Genomic DNA, 17648 nt, shown 5'->3' with positions numbered 1-17648 from the left:
TTGAAGGATAAAATACCCAAGAAACAGCCACACCTGCCCAAATACTTAATGAAATTAAAAACTAAAAATGTTTGTCTTCTGAACAAATACAGTTCGTTTAGTGATAGCTTTTTTCCCTCCAAACATTGCATACCTCTGTAACAGACCAGGACACTTATTAAATATAATTACTTTATTGAATCATTTTTACAAAAAAAATAAAAATGTGTGTGTGTGTATGTATATATATATATATATATATATATATATATATATAGATATATATATATATATATAGATATATATATCCTATATATTATACATATTGTGGAGGTAATGTGTATAACAACTCAACCTGGCTTTGCACAAAAATTACCTCCTGAAAATATTTACACAAAAACAGAAGATTGTTAATAATCAGAGAGAATCGAGCTGCAGTGTTTTTGTGTGAATTTTAAAGAGACGCTGTACCTTGCATCCATACTGCATTTATCATGACATTGATTAGACACAATATGGCACCTGCTCTAGCAGTGTTGGTCCCTGAGGACCTGGTTAGAGATTCAAACTCCCTCCCAGTCCTGCTCTAGCAGTGTTAGTCCCTGAAGACCTGGTTAGAGATTCAAACTCCCTCCCAGTCCTGCTCTAGCTGCGGTAGTCCTTGAGGACTTGGTTAGCGATGACCAGGCGCTGGATCTCGCTCGTGCCCTCGTAGATTTCGGTGATGCGTGCGTCCCGGTAGTGTCTCTCTGCCGGCATGTCCGTCACGTAACCCATTCCCCCGAGAACCTGGATCGCCTGCACGTTAAAAAAAAAACATGACTTCACAAAATCTCAGACTATATCGTGACAGTATATTTACGTGATTTTTATGAACGTATTTAATGCAAATCATCTTACATTTATAAAACTACATATAACACATCTGAAATATGCAGCCAGCATCATATTGGCTGTGGTATATACTGCACACATACATGAAGAAAACACACATGCAGGGTGGGGGCACTGTAGGAACTGAACAAATACATGAGAAAAATACAAAAAAAACAAGTCAAAGTATCCCCTGAATTTAGGAAACAAACACAAGCGAGAGGAGGCCATTCCTCATTGGGATCGCACTGATAGAGCACCCACAACGTGGTCAGGGCACCCATTCCACACCCTCACTGCTCTCCAAGCCTGCATCTGCAGAGCTCAGAAAGGTGGGCACTGTTCAGAAAGCCCTGGTTCTTCTCATCACTGCTGGAGAGGGACAGGATGGAACACCTTCTGTTTCTTACCTGGTGTGAGATGAATGTTGCAGCTTCAGAGGCAGCCAGCTTCGCCATCGCAGCTTCCTGAGGAAAAAGGAAACACGGTCTAAGAATATCAACACCCAGAACTGGGTTCAAGTTATTTTTGTAGTACCTAAACATCTAAAACTGTTTGATAAAATGTATCTGCTGGAAGACTTTCTCGATCACTGAGGACATTGAGAATGGCTTCTAGACAAAACACAAGCTAGCTCTGCCTCCATCCCTGTTTCATTGTGTTATTGAAACAAGCTGGTGCCAGGGATTTGAGCTAGGGTAGGGGTAGGGGTAGGCTGGCTACCTTGGTGTAGGGCTTCCCATTGTCCTTCAGCATGGCAGCTCTCCAGGTCAGCAGCCGAGCGCCCTCCAGAGCTAGGGCCATGTCTGCCAGCTTGAACTATGAGAAGGAGAGAGGGAGGGTGAGGAATTTAAGAGGGTCTGGTTGGAATCCACTCTGAGTAGCACTACTGAAGAGCCCTACCTGGATGCCCTGCAGCTTGCTGATGGGAGCCCCGAAGGCCATCCTCTTCTCTGCATAGTCGACAGCGCAGTCCAGCGCGGCCTGAGCGATCCCCAGAGCCTGCGCAGCAATGCCGACTCGCCCGCTGTCCAGGGTCTGCTGCAGGGAGAGAGAGAAAAGGGTTGGGCACGCTCTGCCGCTGGGACCCCTAACATCTTTACTACATCTGCTTATTTAAACACTTCATTACAGGGCAGACTGGTATTTCTAAACCCCTGCCCACCCTGTCTCCCCTGTTACCATGGCGATCTTGAAGCCCATGCCGGGCTGTCCCAGCAGGTTGCCCTTGGGGACGCGGCAGTCCTCGAAGATCAGGTTGGCCGTGGACGAGGCGCGGATCCCTAGCTTGTCCTCCTTCTTACCCAGAGAGAGGCCGGGGGTGGGCATGGGCACCAGGAACGCACTGATACCCTGAGAGGGGGAGAGAGAGGGGAGAGGGGAAATGAGAGGGAGAGATGGACGTACTTCAAAGCCATAAAAATGACAAATAATAACAACTTTCACCCTGTAATACTGATAAAAGCAACATCCGCCCACCTCTTAAACACACACGACACCCTCCCCACCTCTCAACACACACACACGACACCCTCCCCACCTCACAAAACACACACACACACACACACACACGACACCCTCCCCACCCCTAAACCCAGCACTGAAGCGTTAGGATTCCACCTGGTGGCCACAGGTAGAAGTCACCCTGTCGGTGTCCTTTATCCAGAACATTAAACACTGTGGTTGGGAGCAAAGCCACCTGCTGTTTCTCAGCGGTCTTGTTTCCCCCTGTGTGTGTGTTTGTTGTGCAGTACCCGTGTGTGCGTTTGGGTGTGCAATACCCCTGTGTGTGTGTTTGGGGGTGCAATACCCCAGTGTGTGTGTTTGGGGGTGCAATACCCCTGTGTGTGTGTTTGTTGTGCAGTACCCCTGTGTGTGCGTTTGGGTGTGCAGTACCCCTGTGTGTATGTTTGGGGGTGCAGTACCCCTGTGTGTGTGTTTGGGGGTGCAGTACCCCGTGTGTGTGTTGGGGGCGCAGTCACCTTGTGTTTCAGCGCCTTGTCTGTTGTCGCGAAGACGACGGTGGCGGAGGCGTCCCAGCTGTTTGTGATCCAGGCCTTGGTTCCGTTCAGCACCCAGTGATCCCCCTCCAGCCGGGCCACTGTGGAAGCAGCGCCAGCGTCACTGCCATTCCCTGAGAGAATGGGAGAGGGAGGGTTACAAACCAACCTGGCACCTGGATCACTGCTTCCTGGGGGAGGAGGGGGAAGAGAGAGAGAGAGGCACTTCCCCATTCCCACACTCCTTACCTGGCTCGCTGAGAGCGAAGCAGCCAACCTTCTCCCCCGTGGTGAAGGGGGTGATCCACTGCTGCTTCTGCTCCTCAGAACCGAACTTCAGCACCGGACCGAGGTACAGAGACTGGGGGGGGGGGGGGGGGGGGAGAGAGAGAGAGGGTCAGAGTGAACACACCCCCTTTCACAGTCACAGCTCACTCACATGATCACAGTCACAGACCACACACAGTCAGTCACAGCTCACTCACATGATCACAGCCACAGACCACACACAGTCACGCAGACCCACGTTGTTGACGCTCATGACCACTCCAGTGGAGGCACAGCCCCGGCTGATCTCTTCCACGCCGATGGCGTACGCCAGGTAATCCAGCCCTGCGCCCCCAAACTGCTCTGGCACCTCCACCGCCATCAGCCCCATGGCCCCCATCTTCCGCACCTGTACAGGGGGCACAGCCGTTACACCTTGAACAAGGAGCCCCGAGATCTCAACACCCGCTCCCCCAGAGCTCCCTGGAGCATGCAATCAAAATAAAAACAACACATTTCTCATTAGATCTAGAAAGTGAGGGACTGCAGTAAACGTACAAGATCAAGGAATTGTATTGTTTTGTGTAAACTGTACAAGATGCAAACATTGTTCCAAGCTCCACTCTCCTCTCCCCTCTGCCCTCACCTGCTCGGCTGGGTAGCGGTGCTCCTTGTCCAGCTGGGCAGCGATGGGACACAGCTCCCTGTCAGCGAAGTCCCTGCACGTTTGCCGCAGCATCTCGTGGGTCTCGGGCAGCTCAGCCATCTGATAGACTGTGTGGAGCCGCCGAAGGGAGCCCGGGAGCAGGGCTGAGGAGAGAGACAGAGAGGGAGACAGGAGTTAACAAGAGAGGAGATGGGGTTGGAGGGGGTGAGAGGAGCAGGTCTGAGGAAAGAGAGACGAGAGGGGGTGAGGGGAGCAGGTCTGAGGAAAGAGACAGAGACGAGAGGGGGTGAGGGGAGCAGGTCTGAGGAAAGAGACAGAGAGGAGATGGGGGTGAGGGGAGCAGGTCTGAGGAAAAAAACAGAGGAGATGGGGGTGAGGGGAGCACGTCTGAGGAAAGAGACAGAGGAGATGGGGTGAGGGGAGCAGGTCTGAGGAAAAAGACAGAGGAGATGGGGGTGAGGGGAGCAGGTCTGAGGAAAAAGACAGAGAGGAGATGGGGGTGAGGAGAGCAGGGCTGAGGAGAGAGACAGAGACGAGATGGGGTGAGGGAAGCAGGGCCGAGGAGAGAGACAGAGAGGAGATGGGGGTGAGGGGAGCAGGGCTGAGGACAGAGACAGAGAAGAGATGGGGATGGAGGGGAGCAGGGCTGACGAAAGAAACAGAGAGGAGATGGGGGTGAGAGGAGCAGGTCTGAGGACAGAGAGGAGATGGGGGTGGAGGGGGTGAGGGGAGCAGGGCTGAGGAGAGAGACAGAGAGGAGATGGGGGTGAGGGGAGCAGGGCTGAGGACAGAGACAGAGAGGAGATGGGGGTGGAGGGGGTGAGGGGTTGATTGTGGCACAGCTATTTGTGTAGCTCTGGTTTTGTAAGCGCTACGTAGGTGAAAGGTCACACAGGCTGCGTTCTGTTACCCTGCGCTTGCTGCGACGGCTGCTCTTGGCTGCTGTCATTCTGATGTCACACACAGCTTCTAGAGAAACGCCGTCTCCAAACCTTGCAGCGCAGTGCAGTGAAGCTCTTGAAAACACAACGCAGTACTCCCTCATAACACTTGCATTGCGCTGTGACTTCAAACATCATGACTTTGAAGCGGTGCCATTATTATGTATTGATTATATTTGATTTTATTATTTCTTTGATGACCAATTGCTATGACAACATGCTCATTCATTTATTTAAGGTAATAAATAAACCAATCTAGGGATTATTATTTTACATCTCATGAAATGATGTTTCTGCGTGTGTCAGTGTGCGTGCGTGCACGTGTGTACATGCGTGTGCGTGCGCGTTTGTACATGCGTGTGGGTGTGCATGCATGGGCGGGTGAATCATTTTCACATTAAATTAACCATTAAGATTAAACACGTATATAAACAATATTCAATTTATTAATGATCAATTACATCCTACATGTACACGTGTCTGGACTAGTTACCTATACAGAGTCAGTTTGATGTAACTGATTGATATTAACTTTACTGTAACACTATCACAGATTTCATACGGTATGTTTAAATAATTGATTGATTTATTTAATATAGCATTGCATTCAAGTAGTCACAATTCTATAACCTATTGACAATGTCGACCCAAGGGTCTTTTTCAACCTGAAAAAAGAAACAAGGACCAGGGGTCACAAATGGAGATTAGACAAAGGGGCATTCAGAACAGAAAATAGGAGGCACTTTTCTACACAGAGAATTGTGGGAGTCTGGAACTCCACAGTAACGCTGTTGAAGCCGACACTCTGGGATCCTGCAAGAAGCTGCTTAGAGGTTCTAGGCACAATAAGCTACTAACAACCAAGCCAGCAAGATGGGCCGAGCGGCCTGCTCTCGTTTGTAACCCTTATGTTGCTATGCTATGATGTAGTTCGCCTCCACTAACAAGGGGGCAGCAGTAGTTTTAGTGGGTATCTGCATTAGGGTTAGCGGGTCACTCGTGATCTCTGCATCGTCTCTGTGGTTCAGAGACCCCCGCAGGAACTTTCCAAAGCTGCGCTGTGCAGAATGTGCAGATTTCTGCGGGTGGAGTGACGTCACGCAGCTGCCTGGAAGAACGCGTATCAGCGCGATCCTGTGCAGATCTGCGCTATAAAAACACGACCGCGGTCACACGGTAAGTTACTGCCTTGCTCTTTGCACCACGAACCAGACCAATGACAACCGGCACACCCGCTCTGCATGTCACTAACCTCTGACTCTGCAGAAACTTTAATGGCATTGAGACGGACATCCATTCCCACCAATACAGTAGTTAATGCAAAAAAATCAAACATTCTCTATCGGATTGATACTTTCGCGGCATATGTATATATATATGTGTGTATATATATATATATATCAAATTTATATAACTACTGAAAACACAACTGTACACATCCTCCGCCCATGCATTTATATATATAGTTACTATTGACATGTTTCATAATGTTACAATGCAACATTTATTTACAATGCAATAATATTGTTCACGCAGAACACACCGCTGTCAGGACTGATACTAATAATTTACACCGTCCGTTCCATGCAGCGCTGCGCATTCACGTTATCTATTACACCGTGATCCCGTTTAAAAGAACGATGCTGTAGTGAATATGCATGAGATGAGGATTATTATTATTATTATTATTATATTATTATTATTATTATTATTATTATTTCTGACCTTTCCGCGCACAGGAGAGCAGTGCTGCCATCTTTAGAAGTTCAGATCCTGACGTGCGTCTCCAAGGACTGTTTCCGCTTCCGTCAAGTGTTGCTCGTTTAGGAAACGAAGTTCTGTTTGCAAGAACGACGCTGTCACCGTGAAGCGTGAAGACTGTATTCATCTGCTGGTTTCCATCGTAACAGTTTAAATGGAAACAACGAACTAGGATGCTGGAAAAGTGTGTGTGTGTGTGTATTTATTATATAATGTTATAAAGTACACAGCAGTCAGGTCCTCGGTCAAGGCACAGCACTATCAATGTGATTTGCTCTTTCCACCCTGATAAGACGGTGGTTCACCCTGTGTCAACAATGCCGTTAAAATATAACAGCGTTCCACCACCATCCTCAAGAGCTTAACCCCGCCGTCATTCAACATCCCAGTTGAATTTCGGAGGATAGTTTTAAGAGCATGTACAAGCTTCGTCCAGCAGAGGGAACTGTAGCCACACACAGAAATGACAGAATAGACATGTCCCGTTTTCATTAGTGACTGTGCAGTGTCTTCAGGCGTTAGTGAAGCATCCTCCAGACCCCTCCCCTCCTCCCTGTGTTTCTGAAGTTCACACAGCCCACTTGTACATGTTGAGGCTTGCATGCTCTGTAACGGAGAGAACCCACACTAGGACTGTGAAAATCAAAAGTTCTCTTTATTACTGTTCTTGTGACAAAATAACATTTTATACAAACATCTAAAACATGAACCGACAAGAATGTTACAAAATACAGAACTTTTTTTTAACCCCAAAAGGACCAGACACAACGGTGACTTAATATAATTCCACGTTCTTAAAAAAAAAAAACACTTGAGGCTTTACTCAAAATAACATCAAACGATCCTTTCCTAAAGCATTCTGCCAAAAATATATGAGAAAACTTTCTCAAATTTTTCTTTCTTTTGAGAATCACATGAAAAAATAAATGCACTTTGCACAGACTATGTATGGTCCATGAGTTCCACAAGATACTTAGAAACAGAGTGTTTCAGTAGAAAAGGACCAGGATCGAGGGCAGCACCCTGCTGTTTACACAGGTGATGGGGAGGCTCAATAGTTACTGAACTACTGTTTAGGGACCCCAGACAGGCAACACATCTCTCCAGTACAGTTCTAAACATTCTAGCCTTGCCATTATTTACTGTGAAGAACCACCGTCCTGTCCACAAATTAAAACGGGCATTCCTGTAATCCCAGCTTGCACGTGTTCTAAGTATGGAACGAGCACAGATATAAAATAACTAAACGTAGACATTAGAAGCCTTCCTAAATCCATATGCTATTCACAGCAGACAGGGGGCTCCTAAGGTTTAAAAAAAAACTAACAAAAAATAATGATACAAATTATGACAGCACCTTCACAATGTTGGTTTAGGCATTTGGTCTTTGAACTAACAGAGCATGCACTTGGGCCTGTCTGACTTCTTGAAGATATTTACATATGGTAGCCTTATATGCAGAGTAGGGGCTCTGTCCTCCCCCATGCTGGGGAGTGTGGACAGGTTCATTCCTGCAACCGCTATTGGATAAGCTGCTCTACTTTCACACAAGCTCAATGGCTTGTGGTCAAACTCTCCATGGTGTTAAGAGGTAATAACACTCCCACTTCCAGCTTGTTCAAATGAAAGTGGTCTGCATGGAGACCTACACGGTGCTTTCTTTTGTCTTCAATTTAAAGTCCCCGCTGCATATGGGCATGTGGAATTTCTAAATATAAAAATGATATTTCATTTTTTTTTTCTGCCTCATCTTTATATCCATGCGGCTCACGATACAAAATGGATATATTGAGAACCCCCGGTTTCTGTGCTGCCGCTAACGCACAGGTAACCAGCAGGGAGCGAGCAGTGACAGCAGCTACACAAGCGCAGTGCTGTCAATCCAGAGACAGGAGAGGCCACAGTGAATCTGTCCCGTGCACTAGAGCAGGGTCCCGCACAGTTTAAAGCTTATCATTAACAAGACTGAAAGTGCTCTTTATGTCAGGGGCAGAAGGCTGCCTCTCAACAGCTTACCAGCACCTGGCGTGCGTGTGTGTGTGTGTGTGCATATGTGTGTACACGTGTGTGCACAGTTGACACAGCTGTGAGAATTGAACATTTGTTACCCTGGATAAGCAGGTAATCAATACCTAAACTAATGGCAATCCCAACATCGTGTGTTTTAGTGCAGACCTATCTCGCCGTTAGTCTGATATCAATGACTTACAGGTGTAACAAGTGTAATTTTCACATGGAGCAGCTGTGCTGTGGAGGGGAATGTGAACATTCAGCCACTAACTGCAAAATTATTTTCATGAAAATAGGGCAGTGGGCTCCAAAGGGTTACATTAATGCTGGCTCACTGTAGCACCCACCTCTCCCACGTAACCCAGACCACCGCAAATGGAAAATTGACATTGCAGTGTCAGTGCTTGCTGTCAAGACATCTCCATTGTATTCAGCGAATAGGAAATAACCTCATCAACACCGAATGTAAACACAGACAAAAGAAAAGTCTGCAATCAGAAAACTGAAAAAGCACAAGATTTTCCAGTTTAAAAGTTCATACAAGGAACAAACTTCAATTTCTTCAAAATTATTACAAGAAACAGGAAAACGAGCTGCCGAGAGCAACTATAAAATCACAGCTGCAGCCTAACGTGGCAAGGACCACAGTGTAAATGCACTGCGCCTCTTTTTGAAATATTAAACTGCAGTCCATCAACATGTGTTACTCTCTTATCAATTCCACTGTAGTTAGACTGCAGCTGCTTTTCCTAGGTGGACGGGCCCCATCACCCTTACACCCCTCCTCACAGTCCCAGGCTGAGAGAATGCAGTGTTCAGGTACTGCTGCGGCTTGTGAAACACTGCTTATGGCAGCTGCTAGAAATGAAAAGAAAACAATGTTTTGTAAGTAGTAGTGGCTGTTTAAATGGCATTGAGTTAGCATGAAAACCCAGGCAGAGGGAGTGGATCTTCTCATCTCATTCACTCACAACAGGCAGAGTGAAGCGACAGAGGAGGCAGTCGGACCAAAAAAGTGAGAGCCAGGGATTGGGCGGCAGTGAGCTGCTTGACCTTCTAACTCTTCAGGCTGTCATCCAGTCAGTAAAACCGGGTAGTGCTTGTGGAGGGGAAGAAAAAAACATCTGTTAAGAGGGTGCTTTAGTGATGGATTCCAGCAGGTAGACCGAGCCATACTGAGATTCATCATGACGATTCATTACCACAGCTGATTTTAATAACAACTTCCTCTTCCTCTTGGATGTAGACAGACTCAGAGGGCTATAGGAAATGCCAAAGCTCCTTCATTTCACACATGGCTAACAGGGACTGCGCCATCGCAGCTGAATAAACTTCTACAATCACACGTCTGGTAACTGATTAACTGCAAAACCATGACTGTACAACCAAGGGCTTCTCTAAACTGTCTCTTAAAAGGTGAACCCAGATCCCCCGGGACCGTGTCTGGTACTTGCTGACAGAGGGGGCTGCTGTGTGCTCACTGCTACTGCTCGGACGCTGCTGGTTTAGATCATTTCCAGACGTGCCACTGAAGAACCACGATCCTGGGTCCTTTTTTGGGGGAGAGGGAGGGACAGGGAGGCTGACACCAGGCTTCCTGCAGAATCAGGGGCGAGGGAGGGTGGGGTGAGGGAGTCCTCAAGGTTGTCAGTGGGAGAGCCATCTGGAATGGCTTGTGTGGAGGTTGGGAGCTTGTTTATATTGGAGACTGGTTGAAGGGCACAGGTTGTTGGAAGAGCCACTATGCTTGTAGCCAGCCCTGACTACTGGCCCCCGTTGTAAGCGTAGTCTGCCTTGTTGTGCATTATCAGTTTGTTATCCACGAAGTAGAAGCTGTCCGATCTAGTCTCATAAGGGTGCTCCACCATCAGGCGAACTGAAAGAGACGGAGAGCAGGGACACTAGACATTAATACCCCAGTCTCATACCCTAATACTGTCACTTTCAATGCTACTAGGTCTTCTTGTTAGCGGTTTGCCCCTAAAGAAACAAATCAATAAAAATCGTGTGGGATCTACAATATGTATTCATGAGTTTACTTGGTAAACGTTCCTTTCTAAATGTATATCCTTGTTTATATCTATGCATAAACGTGTTCTATCGAATGCCAATACTTTGGTATTCCTGGGCACACTAATAAAGCAGAGTTACAGTGAAGTGGGAGAGCAGACACACGTACTCTGGTCCTCTGGGAGCTGTGGGAACTCGTAGATGTGTTCGCAGGTGTTGCGGCTGTTGGGAATGCAGAATCCGAAGTCAAAGTCAAAGTTCTTCAGCAGGTGCTCCCGGAAATAGTGACGCTCAATCATCCGGAAGCTGTTTACAGGCCGGTCTCCCACAGTGAACTCCACCCTGAGGAGAGGCACAGTGCTGTCAGGGTGCAACACACCCCCGCGCGCACGCATACACACACACACACAATAAATAAGCACTACAGAAACAAACAGAAACACACACAGACTACAAATGGCACGCCTACACAGAGGAGACAGTAGAGGTAAACAAAAAAAAAAAAAAAAAATTAAAACCCTAGAAATCTTTCTAAGTTCACCCTAGAAATCAGTCAAAGTGGTGTCAGTTCAGGGTGACAGACAGAGAGACACACACACAGCCCTGTGTCCCCCACAAGGAAGCATCACTCACGTGGCCCCGACGGTCCGCAGCCTCAGGAAGGCGGGGGTGAACTGGTAGCGAACAAATCGTCCGGCACTCGAGTCTGCGTCTCCATTCTCCTCCTCATCCTCCTCCTCCAGATCTGAAAACACAGGCAGGGAGGCAGGGCTCAGACTCAACTGCACTGCAGCGGAGGCACCCTTACAGTGCAGAGGAAGAGATCCATCACTGCGGATACTTTACGCTACTGGGGTGCTGCTTTTACCAAACCGAGACATGGCAAAGCGCAGTACATTATTATATAGACACACACATAAGCATCATGTGTGCAGAGATTTGCATGTAAGCGTCCATGTTTCCAGTGCATGATTTTCTAAGACTGTTGTTATTAAGCAATAACATAAATATGGATAATCTGAAAGGTCTGAGAATGTGGGGCACACTGCAGGCTCCCCATCTCCATGGACACGTGAATGCACTCCGCACTGCATCTGGAGTATTAGCAGACAGCAGAAACTGAAACACTGGGTTTAATCCCACTGCGTGTGTCTGTGCCTGTGGGAGTTTAAATGCATGAGTTTCTCTCTTAATCCCAGTCTCCCACCCCTCAAATACCTGAACTGGGAGGCTTGGCAATTTCAAACAGGACCGTCCCCGATTCCAAATCTCGGATCTTAAACCGGGTGAAGTCAATGTTGTAAATGTTGTCCTCCGGCTTACATAAATAATCTGAAAGAAAAAGAAGGTTACACCAAGGCTTACTCCATGGCTACACTTCTGCAATTAAACGCGGTTCAGTCGTGAGGCACAAGCTAATGATGACGACGCCCTTCTCTTTTTTGAACTGTGCTCTCACTTTGCCTGTGCAGTGAATGCTTTACGAAACTATCCTCGGCACAGACACCTGGCACAGGCTGCTCACACGCTCCTGTGAAATGAGGTTCAGGCAGTGGATAGAAATTTCCATTCTCAGGAGAGAGACACAGCCGAGAGGACTTACAGGAGGAGAGAGAGAGAGAGAGACAAGAATTTGCAAACAGAAAATAAACATAAAAGTGCTGAGAATTTGGGTACATGGTATCTAGGATGGGCAAAGCTTGAAAATCTCAGGTAATTAATTTCAGCGTATTAAAACAGAACAAGTCCAAGATCAAATATTAAAAAAGAGAAAAAAAAAAAGCTGATCTATACTTCTGAAAATGGTGTGCACTCACCTGGGTTTGAAAATATCCCTGGGCGTATATAGCAATACTACAGGTGGAGCAGTAGATACTGTACTGGAATCAACAACTGTCTCCTTAACACCAAATCTGCAAACAGATCTATTTGTGGGGTTTGCTGCAACAGTGATGCAATGCCCTGAGCTACAGGGGGGCTATGTGAGAGAACAGTGATGTTCATAACAAGGGCACTGGCCTCAATATGCGGGGGAGACGTCTGCTTGGCTCTCAGGTTACACCCAGGTGTCCTTGGCACTCTCCACTACACAGCACAAAAAGCCATTATGTAAGATTTCCCTCCAGCAGGGAATCAGGCTTGTTTCCTAAACACTCTCAAGAGGGAAACTCCCTTTAAAAAGAACAGATTCAGCAGAAAGCAGATCTGAAAAGCTGAACCACACAAACCCGCTTTCATACTCTGCTGAGAAGAGAGGCGGGGGGAGGTCACACTCACCATACAGTCTGCTTAGCTCTACCCACTAGGTCAGACAGTCACTGACAAGTATCCCTTTATATCAACAAACATAATGCAGTCCTCTTTCTTGCATTTCACATGGTATACGCAGTTCAGTTACACTAACACAAAATACATTTTAGGTGGAGATACAGCAACTGAAAAAGCTGTCCCTTCCTGTCCTATGCCCCTTAGGGTTTAAACTGTACTTAAAACACACAATTCACTGACAAAGTCACACACCTCTGTAGCCCATACATCTGTTCAACAATCTCACGGTCTTAAAGAATCGACATAAAACGCTGGTGCTGAACTAAACACTTCAACACAAAGTAATTATTTTTTCCCTTTAAGGATTTGTCACAATCTGTCACACCACTCAGTACCCAGTGACTGGCGCTCTAGGTCTCCCTGCTGTTTAAGCCTCTAAGTAGCCCACAGGGTTGCAATCCCCACCCCTCACTGACCCTGTGAAAGCCCTGCCGCTGGGTCAATGCAGGCCGCAGTGCAGAGAGGCCAGCTTTTAAGAGTTAGCTGGAGCTAACTGTAATCAGCATGTGTAACATGAAGCATGGAAACAGCAAAGCATTCTCAGAACAGATTATAACTTACACACATAGTGCTCCCTCCATACCGGCTCCCATACTCCCAACTGCTTGAGTTTGGAAGGGAGGTGTGGGGTTAGGGTCTTGGATGCAATATCCACAAGAAATTTACCCACAGGGTAGTTCCACAGTAACTGATCCTGACAAAAACTAACCACACAGATCGTCTCACTTTCTTGTTGTCTGATCAACTAATAAAACAATTCAAACGCCAACAACTGGACAACAGATTTGAAAAGCAAGCCCCATGTTTAATGACCTGTAATAAATGCAGGTCTCACAATGTCAGTGGTGTGTTAACAGTGTGTATGTCCTGTGCATTGCATAACAACCCGACAGACATTCAGACACACTGACTCGCAGGCTGTAGTCTCAGCACTTGCAGTTTGTACGCTTTTACTTCTTAGAAAAGCTGCTGCTACTGAAAAAGGTTTTAATTGCTGACACTACTTTCTGCACTGGTTATGCTTTCCCTTCTTCACGTGTGAAAGCTCTTCAGTGCAAAGAAATGAGACAATGCCGGTCTGAGGGTAGTGTGACACTCTCTCGGTCACACAGTCCTCGAGGTCACTGAAATTGCTAGGCCAGCTGATGACACACACTGCTTGTTAGAAGTGAGAGACTCAATCAACAAGACAAGGAAGCCTGTTCTATTGTTCTCTACACCGACTCACTTCACCCCTGATGCACTAAACAAGGTTTTAACCATTTCAAAGTACAGTGCCAGACCCTCTTTCTTGGCTGTGTCACTTTTAAACAGATGTTGGGATTTTCAGGTTTTTTTTTTCCCACAATGGGACCTAGATTTATAAAGATAAACAAATGAAAATCATAAAAAATTTTATGATGACATGCCACTGGCTACTTTGTAATTTCTGGAGCACTTTTAACTGCCATCTACCTGTTATTATAATCTTCTCTTTAACTATATTGTTATGATAAATCACTCTAATTCTGTTTAGCGCAAAAGTTGAGTCTAAATGTAACGGATCAAATTACATAAATTCAGCCTGTGTTCTGATTTTTTCAAAGACAAGTTTACTTGGTACTTAATGGGTTAATGGATAAAGCAGAGACACAGAGAGAGATCCATGCACCAGCACAGGACCCAGTTATCAAACTTTAGTAAAGATCTGCAGTGCTGTGCAACAGGTTTTGTATTGTGTACACTACAGACACAGTATACAGTTAAACATGGGGAGGAATGCCCCTATCTAAAATCTCACAAACTAATAACTCATCGACTATTGTAAAATGTTAAAAGTGTAACATGCATAAAAAAAAAACAAAACTCTGTCTTAGGCAACTGGTGTCATTTATAACCACCCACTGATGCAAGCAGGAGCAGCAGCATGCCTGTACTGTGAAGAGCAGGTAGGGGGGGAAACTGTGACCCTTCAGCTGCAGTGTAAACAAACTGGCCTGTTAACACCGAGTGCACAGAAGGCTAACTACAAGGTTAAAAAAAAAAGAGGTATCAAGGAATTTGACCTCACTGTAAAACTGAACGTGACGAGAACTGGACACTACAACTGTAAGCACTTTCTATGAATCTATGTTTATAAAAACAACATCAACAGGCGGCGATGCGGACAGACTGTCGCCGTGTGCGTGTCTTTTGCCAACTCCCGACTCTTTCTCTCCCTCACCCGCCTCGTTAAACAGGTTTTTGCTCATTATGGTGTAGTTATTTACCGCGGGTGACGGCCCGGAGCCCCAGCACCTCGTCGGGGGTGATGTCTCGTCCCAGTGCCCTCAGCTCTTCCTCCGTTACCAGCCGCCTGTCTGCCGCCACGGCCGTGGGGTTTCGCCGTGATTTGAGCCGCTTGAGGACTCCGCCGCCGGTTTTTCGCTCCCGGGCGGCAGCGGTGGGGACCTGGTCGGCTCGGCTGCCCGGCTCCGGGGCAAGTCCCGGGTCCAGATTCGGTTCAGTTCGGGGTTTGGAGCCGCTCATCCTCACGCTCTGACGGCGAACTGCTGCAAGATGGCTTCCTGTCTCTATGGAGAGGGAGGGGCGGGACCTCACCCCACCGCGCTCGCTATTGGACCCGCCAGCCGTTTCCATAGTTACCGTAACATTGCCGCTACCCGCGGTGTTTACTAGCGCAAGCGAACCGTGAGCTTATCCGCTTTGAAACATTTGATTTTTATTGTTAAGAGTTTATATAAGATGTACGCGAAGACCCTGCGGTTCGGACGTGCTGATGCGTGATATTGTAAGCAGTTAAATACGAGTTGTTTACCCAGCAACTTGCTCTGAGATACACTAACAGCGCTCCATAATGAACAGTTTCCACAGCTGCCATAGCCGGCTTCTTGCAGCCACGCTGTAGCTTTCCATCCCCTCCCAGCTTCTCTTCCCCGTGTCAGCACATTCCTCCCGTAGCCTGCCCCGCACACTGTGGCGACACGGAGACAACAATCACACGACCGGCCCTCGGCTCAGCCCCCACCGGGAATGCGCCTCCACGTTACCCTCGCTGCGCCGCTGCTTTGGGACGGATGCCGGATCTAATGCTCCCGGTGGTGACCGCTTACGCATTCCTGCTCACTTATGAGACAGTTCTTCCCGGAGGGGGCCCCGGTCTGGTGTAATATTCATAACTATCAATTAGTGCTGCTATATTTAGAAACGCTAAAAGAAACCGAGAAAGTTCAGTGACAAACGTTTCGCAAGACATTGAGAAAGACTTTTAAACCTTTGCTTTGAACTCATCACGTGTGTGCAGGTTTTTTTTTTTTATTTTGTTTTGTTTGTTTTTTTAATTGATAATCATAAACATCACCAAGGTATTATTCAAAATAACATTTATACAATTCAACAGTTTCACAGATTGTCATGTTTGTACAGGAATATAAAGCTCCCACGTGGTATTCCACTTCATTAATAAAAGATGCAGGATTTGGTTTTATTCCTTTATATTTACATCTGTGGATATGATGCTTAGCCTGTAATATAAAAAAAAAAGAAATCCAAATGATTTTGGGAAAAAAAAAGTGAAGTGGAAGATCCCATCACGCACATGAATTGTTAGTGGAGTGGCTTGTCCGATAGATAGCTTGAAAGATCTTTCCAGAATCGCCAGGTTGCATCACATTGATAAAACAAATGTTAAGTCGATTCCTCAGGACCGTGACAAACACTGCACTGAGGGGACACATTTGGAAAGAGTGTGCTTCTCTTTAGGGTGCTTGGGTAGATCCTATGTAGAATATTGAAGTGGTTTTCCTTGGTTTCATTTAGAACTAGAAATTTTAAGGGGATGTCGATGCTCTCATAAAATTTATAGTCTGGTACATCCAAGATGTTCTGCCACTTTGCCATATTATTTGGGTTATTGAAATAATAATTACAAAATTATTGCTGCATTGAACAGATTGCAATGGTACTCCATCTATTTTAGGTTCAATTTCCTTGATTGTGTTGTGTTTAATATTATAACATTTCATTTTGTATATGACCAAGCTAACTGGTTGGAGTAGTTGTCTTAATCATTTCATACTCTCCTTGATACCATATGGCTTTCGTCTTTTCTATCAGGCTGTTATATGCAAGGAAGTTCCCATCAGCACCCACAATGTCAGAGATGTATTTGATACCTGAATTAAGCCAGCTATCACATAAATTAGATTTTCTCTTGTGTATGATGTTTTTATTATTCCAAATTATAGTTTGTGAGAAATAATTATTATAGTTTTTAGCTTGACACCACTCGTGTGTTCAGGTTCTTGAGGTGTCGTGGGCTAGTCAACGAAACACAGAGGATGGAAGGTGCCCACTTGAAGACCCCAGAGATGTACCCTATTTAGCTCAATCCAGACGGTTGTCATGCTGATGCGCTGGGGAGACTGCACTGGGTTGATCCCCGGAGCCAGCATCACAGCCGTTGTGCGCGGTGATGCGCTGGGGAGGCAAAATGAGCTGATCCCTGGAGCCAGCATTACACTTCAGCAATCAACACCAGACAGAAGGAAATCTACATCATCAGATGGAAAGAAACGCAAATGGATGGAGATGCAGATGCAGATGGATCACATTAGTTTACTGCAAAGCTACGTCTTAGTTGGTGCTTATCTTGGCGAGAGCCGAGTTCAAATCAGCATGAAGTTCAACATCTACTATCATGTAATGGAAATCATTGCTGCTTCCCTCCAAGTTCTCTATTATTTTTTTTTCTAATTAATCCATGAGCAACAGGTGTAGAATCGTTGTGGCTTATGTTCCTCGCTATCTCTTTTTTCAAGAGGCAGAATCTAC

At 46.3% G+C, this 17648-nt stretch overlaps 2 protein-coding genes across 3 annotated transcripts; both read right to left on the bottom strand.

Moving 5' to 3' along the window:
* Positions 1-295: 295 nt before the first annotated feature.
* acads (acyl-CoA dehydrogenase short chain) lies at positions 296-6548 on the bottom strand. 2 transcript variants are annotated; one of them, XM_041227768.1, is made up of 11 exons: positions 6453-6548; positions 3766-3929; positions 3379-3528; positions 3102-3213; positions 2835-2986; positions 2035-2205; positions 1756-1893; positions 1576-1671; positions 1263-1319; positions 590-777; positions 296-530 (listed from the first exon to the last, which is right to left on the bottom strand). In XM_041227768.1, the coding sequence occupies exons 1-10, from the start codon at positions 6481-6483 to the stop codon at positions 625-627; spliced, it is 1224 nt and encodes a 407-aa protein (XP_041083702.1). In that variant the 5' UTR covers positions 6484-6548; the 3' UTR covers positions 296-530; positions 590-624. The 2 variants fall into 2 exon arrangements, with proteins under 2 accessions (XP_041083702.1, XP_041083701.1); XM_041227767.1 differs by having other exon boundaries at positions 296-777.
* A 576-nt stretch (positions 6549-7124) lies between these two features.
* On the bottom strand, positions 7125-15916 carry LOC121299756 (protein unc-119 homolog B-like). Its single transcript, XM_041227770.1, has 5 exons — positions 15086-15916; positions 11727-11840; positions 11142-11253; positions 10678-10850; positions 7125-10374 (listed from the first exon to the last, which is right to left on the bottom strand). The coding sequence occupies exons 1-5, from the start codon at positions 15453-15455 to the stop codon at positions 10262-10264; spliced, it is 882 nt and encodes a 293-aa protein (XP_041083704.1). The 5' UTR covers positions 15456-15916; the 3' UTR covers positions 7125-10261.
* Positions 15917-17648: the final 1732 nt, after the last annotated feature.

Source organism: Polyodon spathula, chromosome 25 (assembly GCF_017654505.1).
Source record: "Polyodon spathula isolate WHYD16114869_AA chromosome 25, ASM1765450v1, whole genome shotgun sequence".
In the NCBI taxonomy this organism is placed as follows: Eukaryota; Metazoa; Chordata; class Actinopteri; order Acipenseriformes; family Polyodontidae; genus Polyodon; species Polyodon spathula.
The sequence above is the reverse complement of the archived record's forward strand: the minus strand, read 5'-3'. Positions and strand labels throughout refer to the sequence as shown.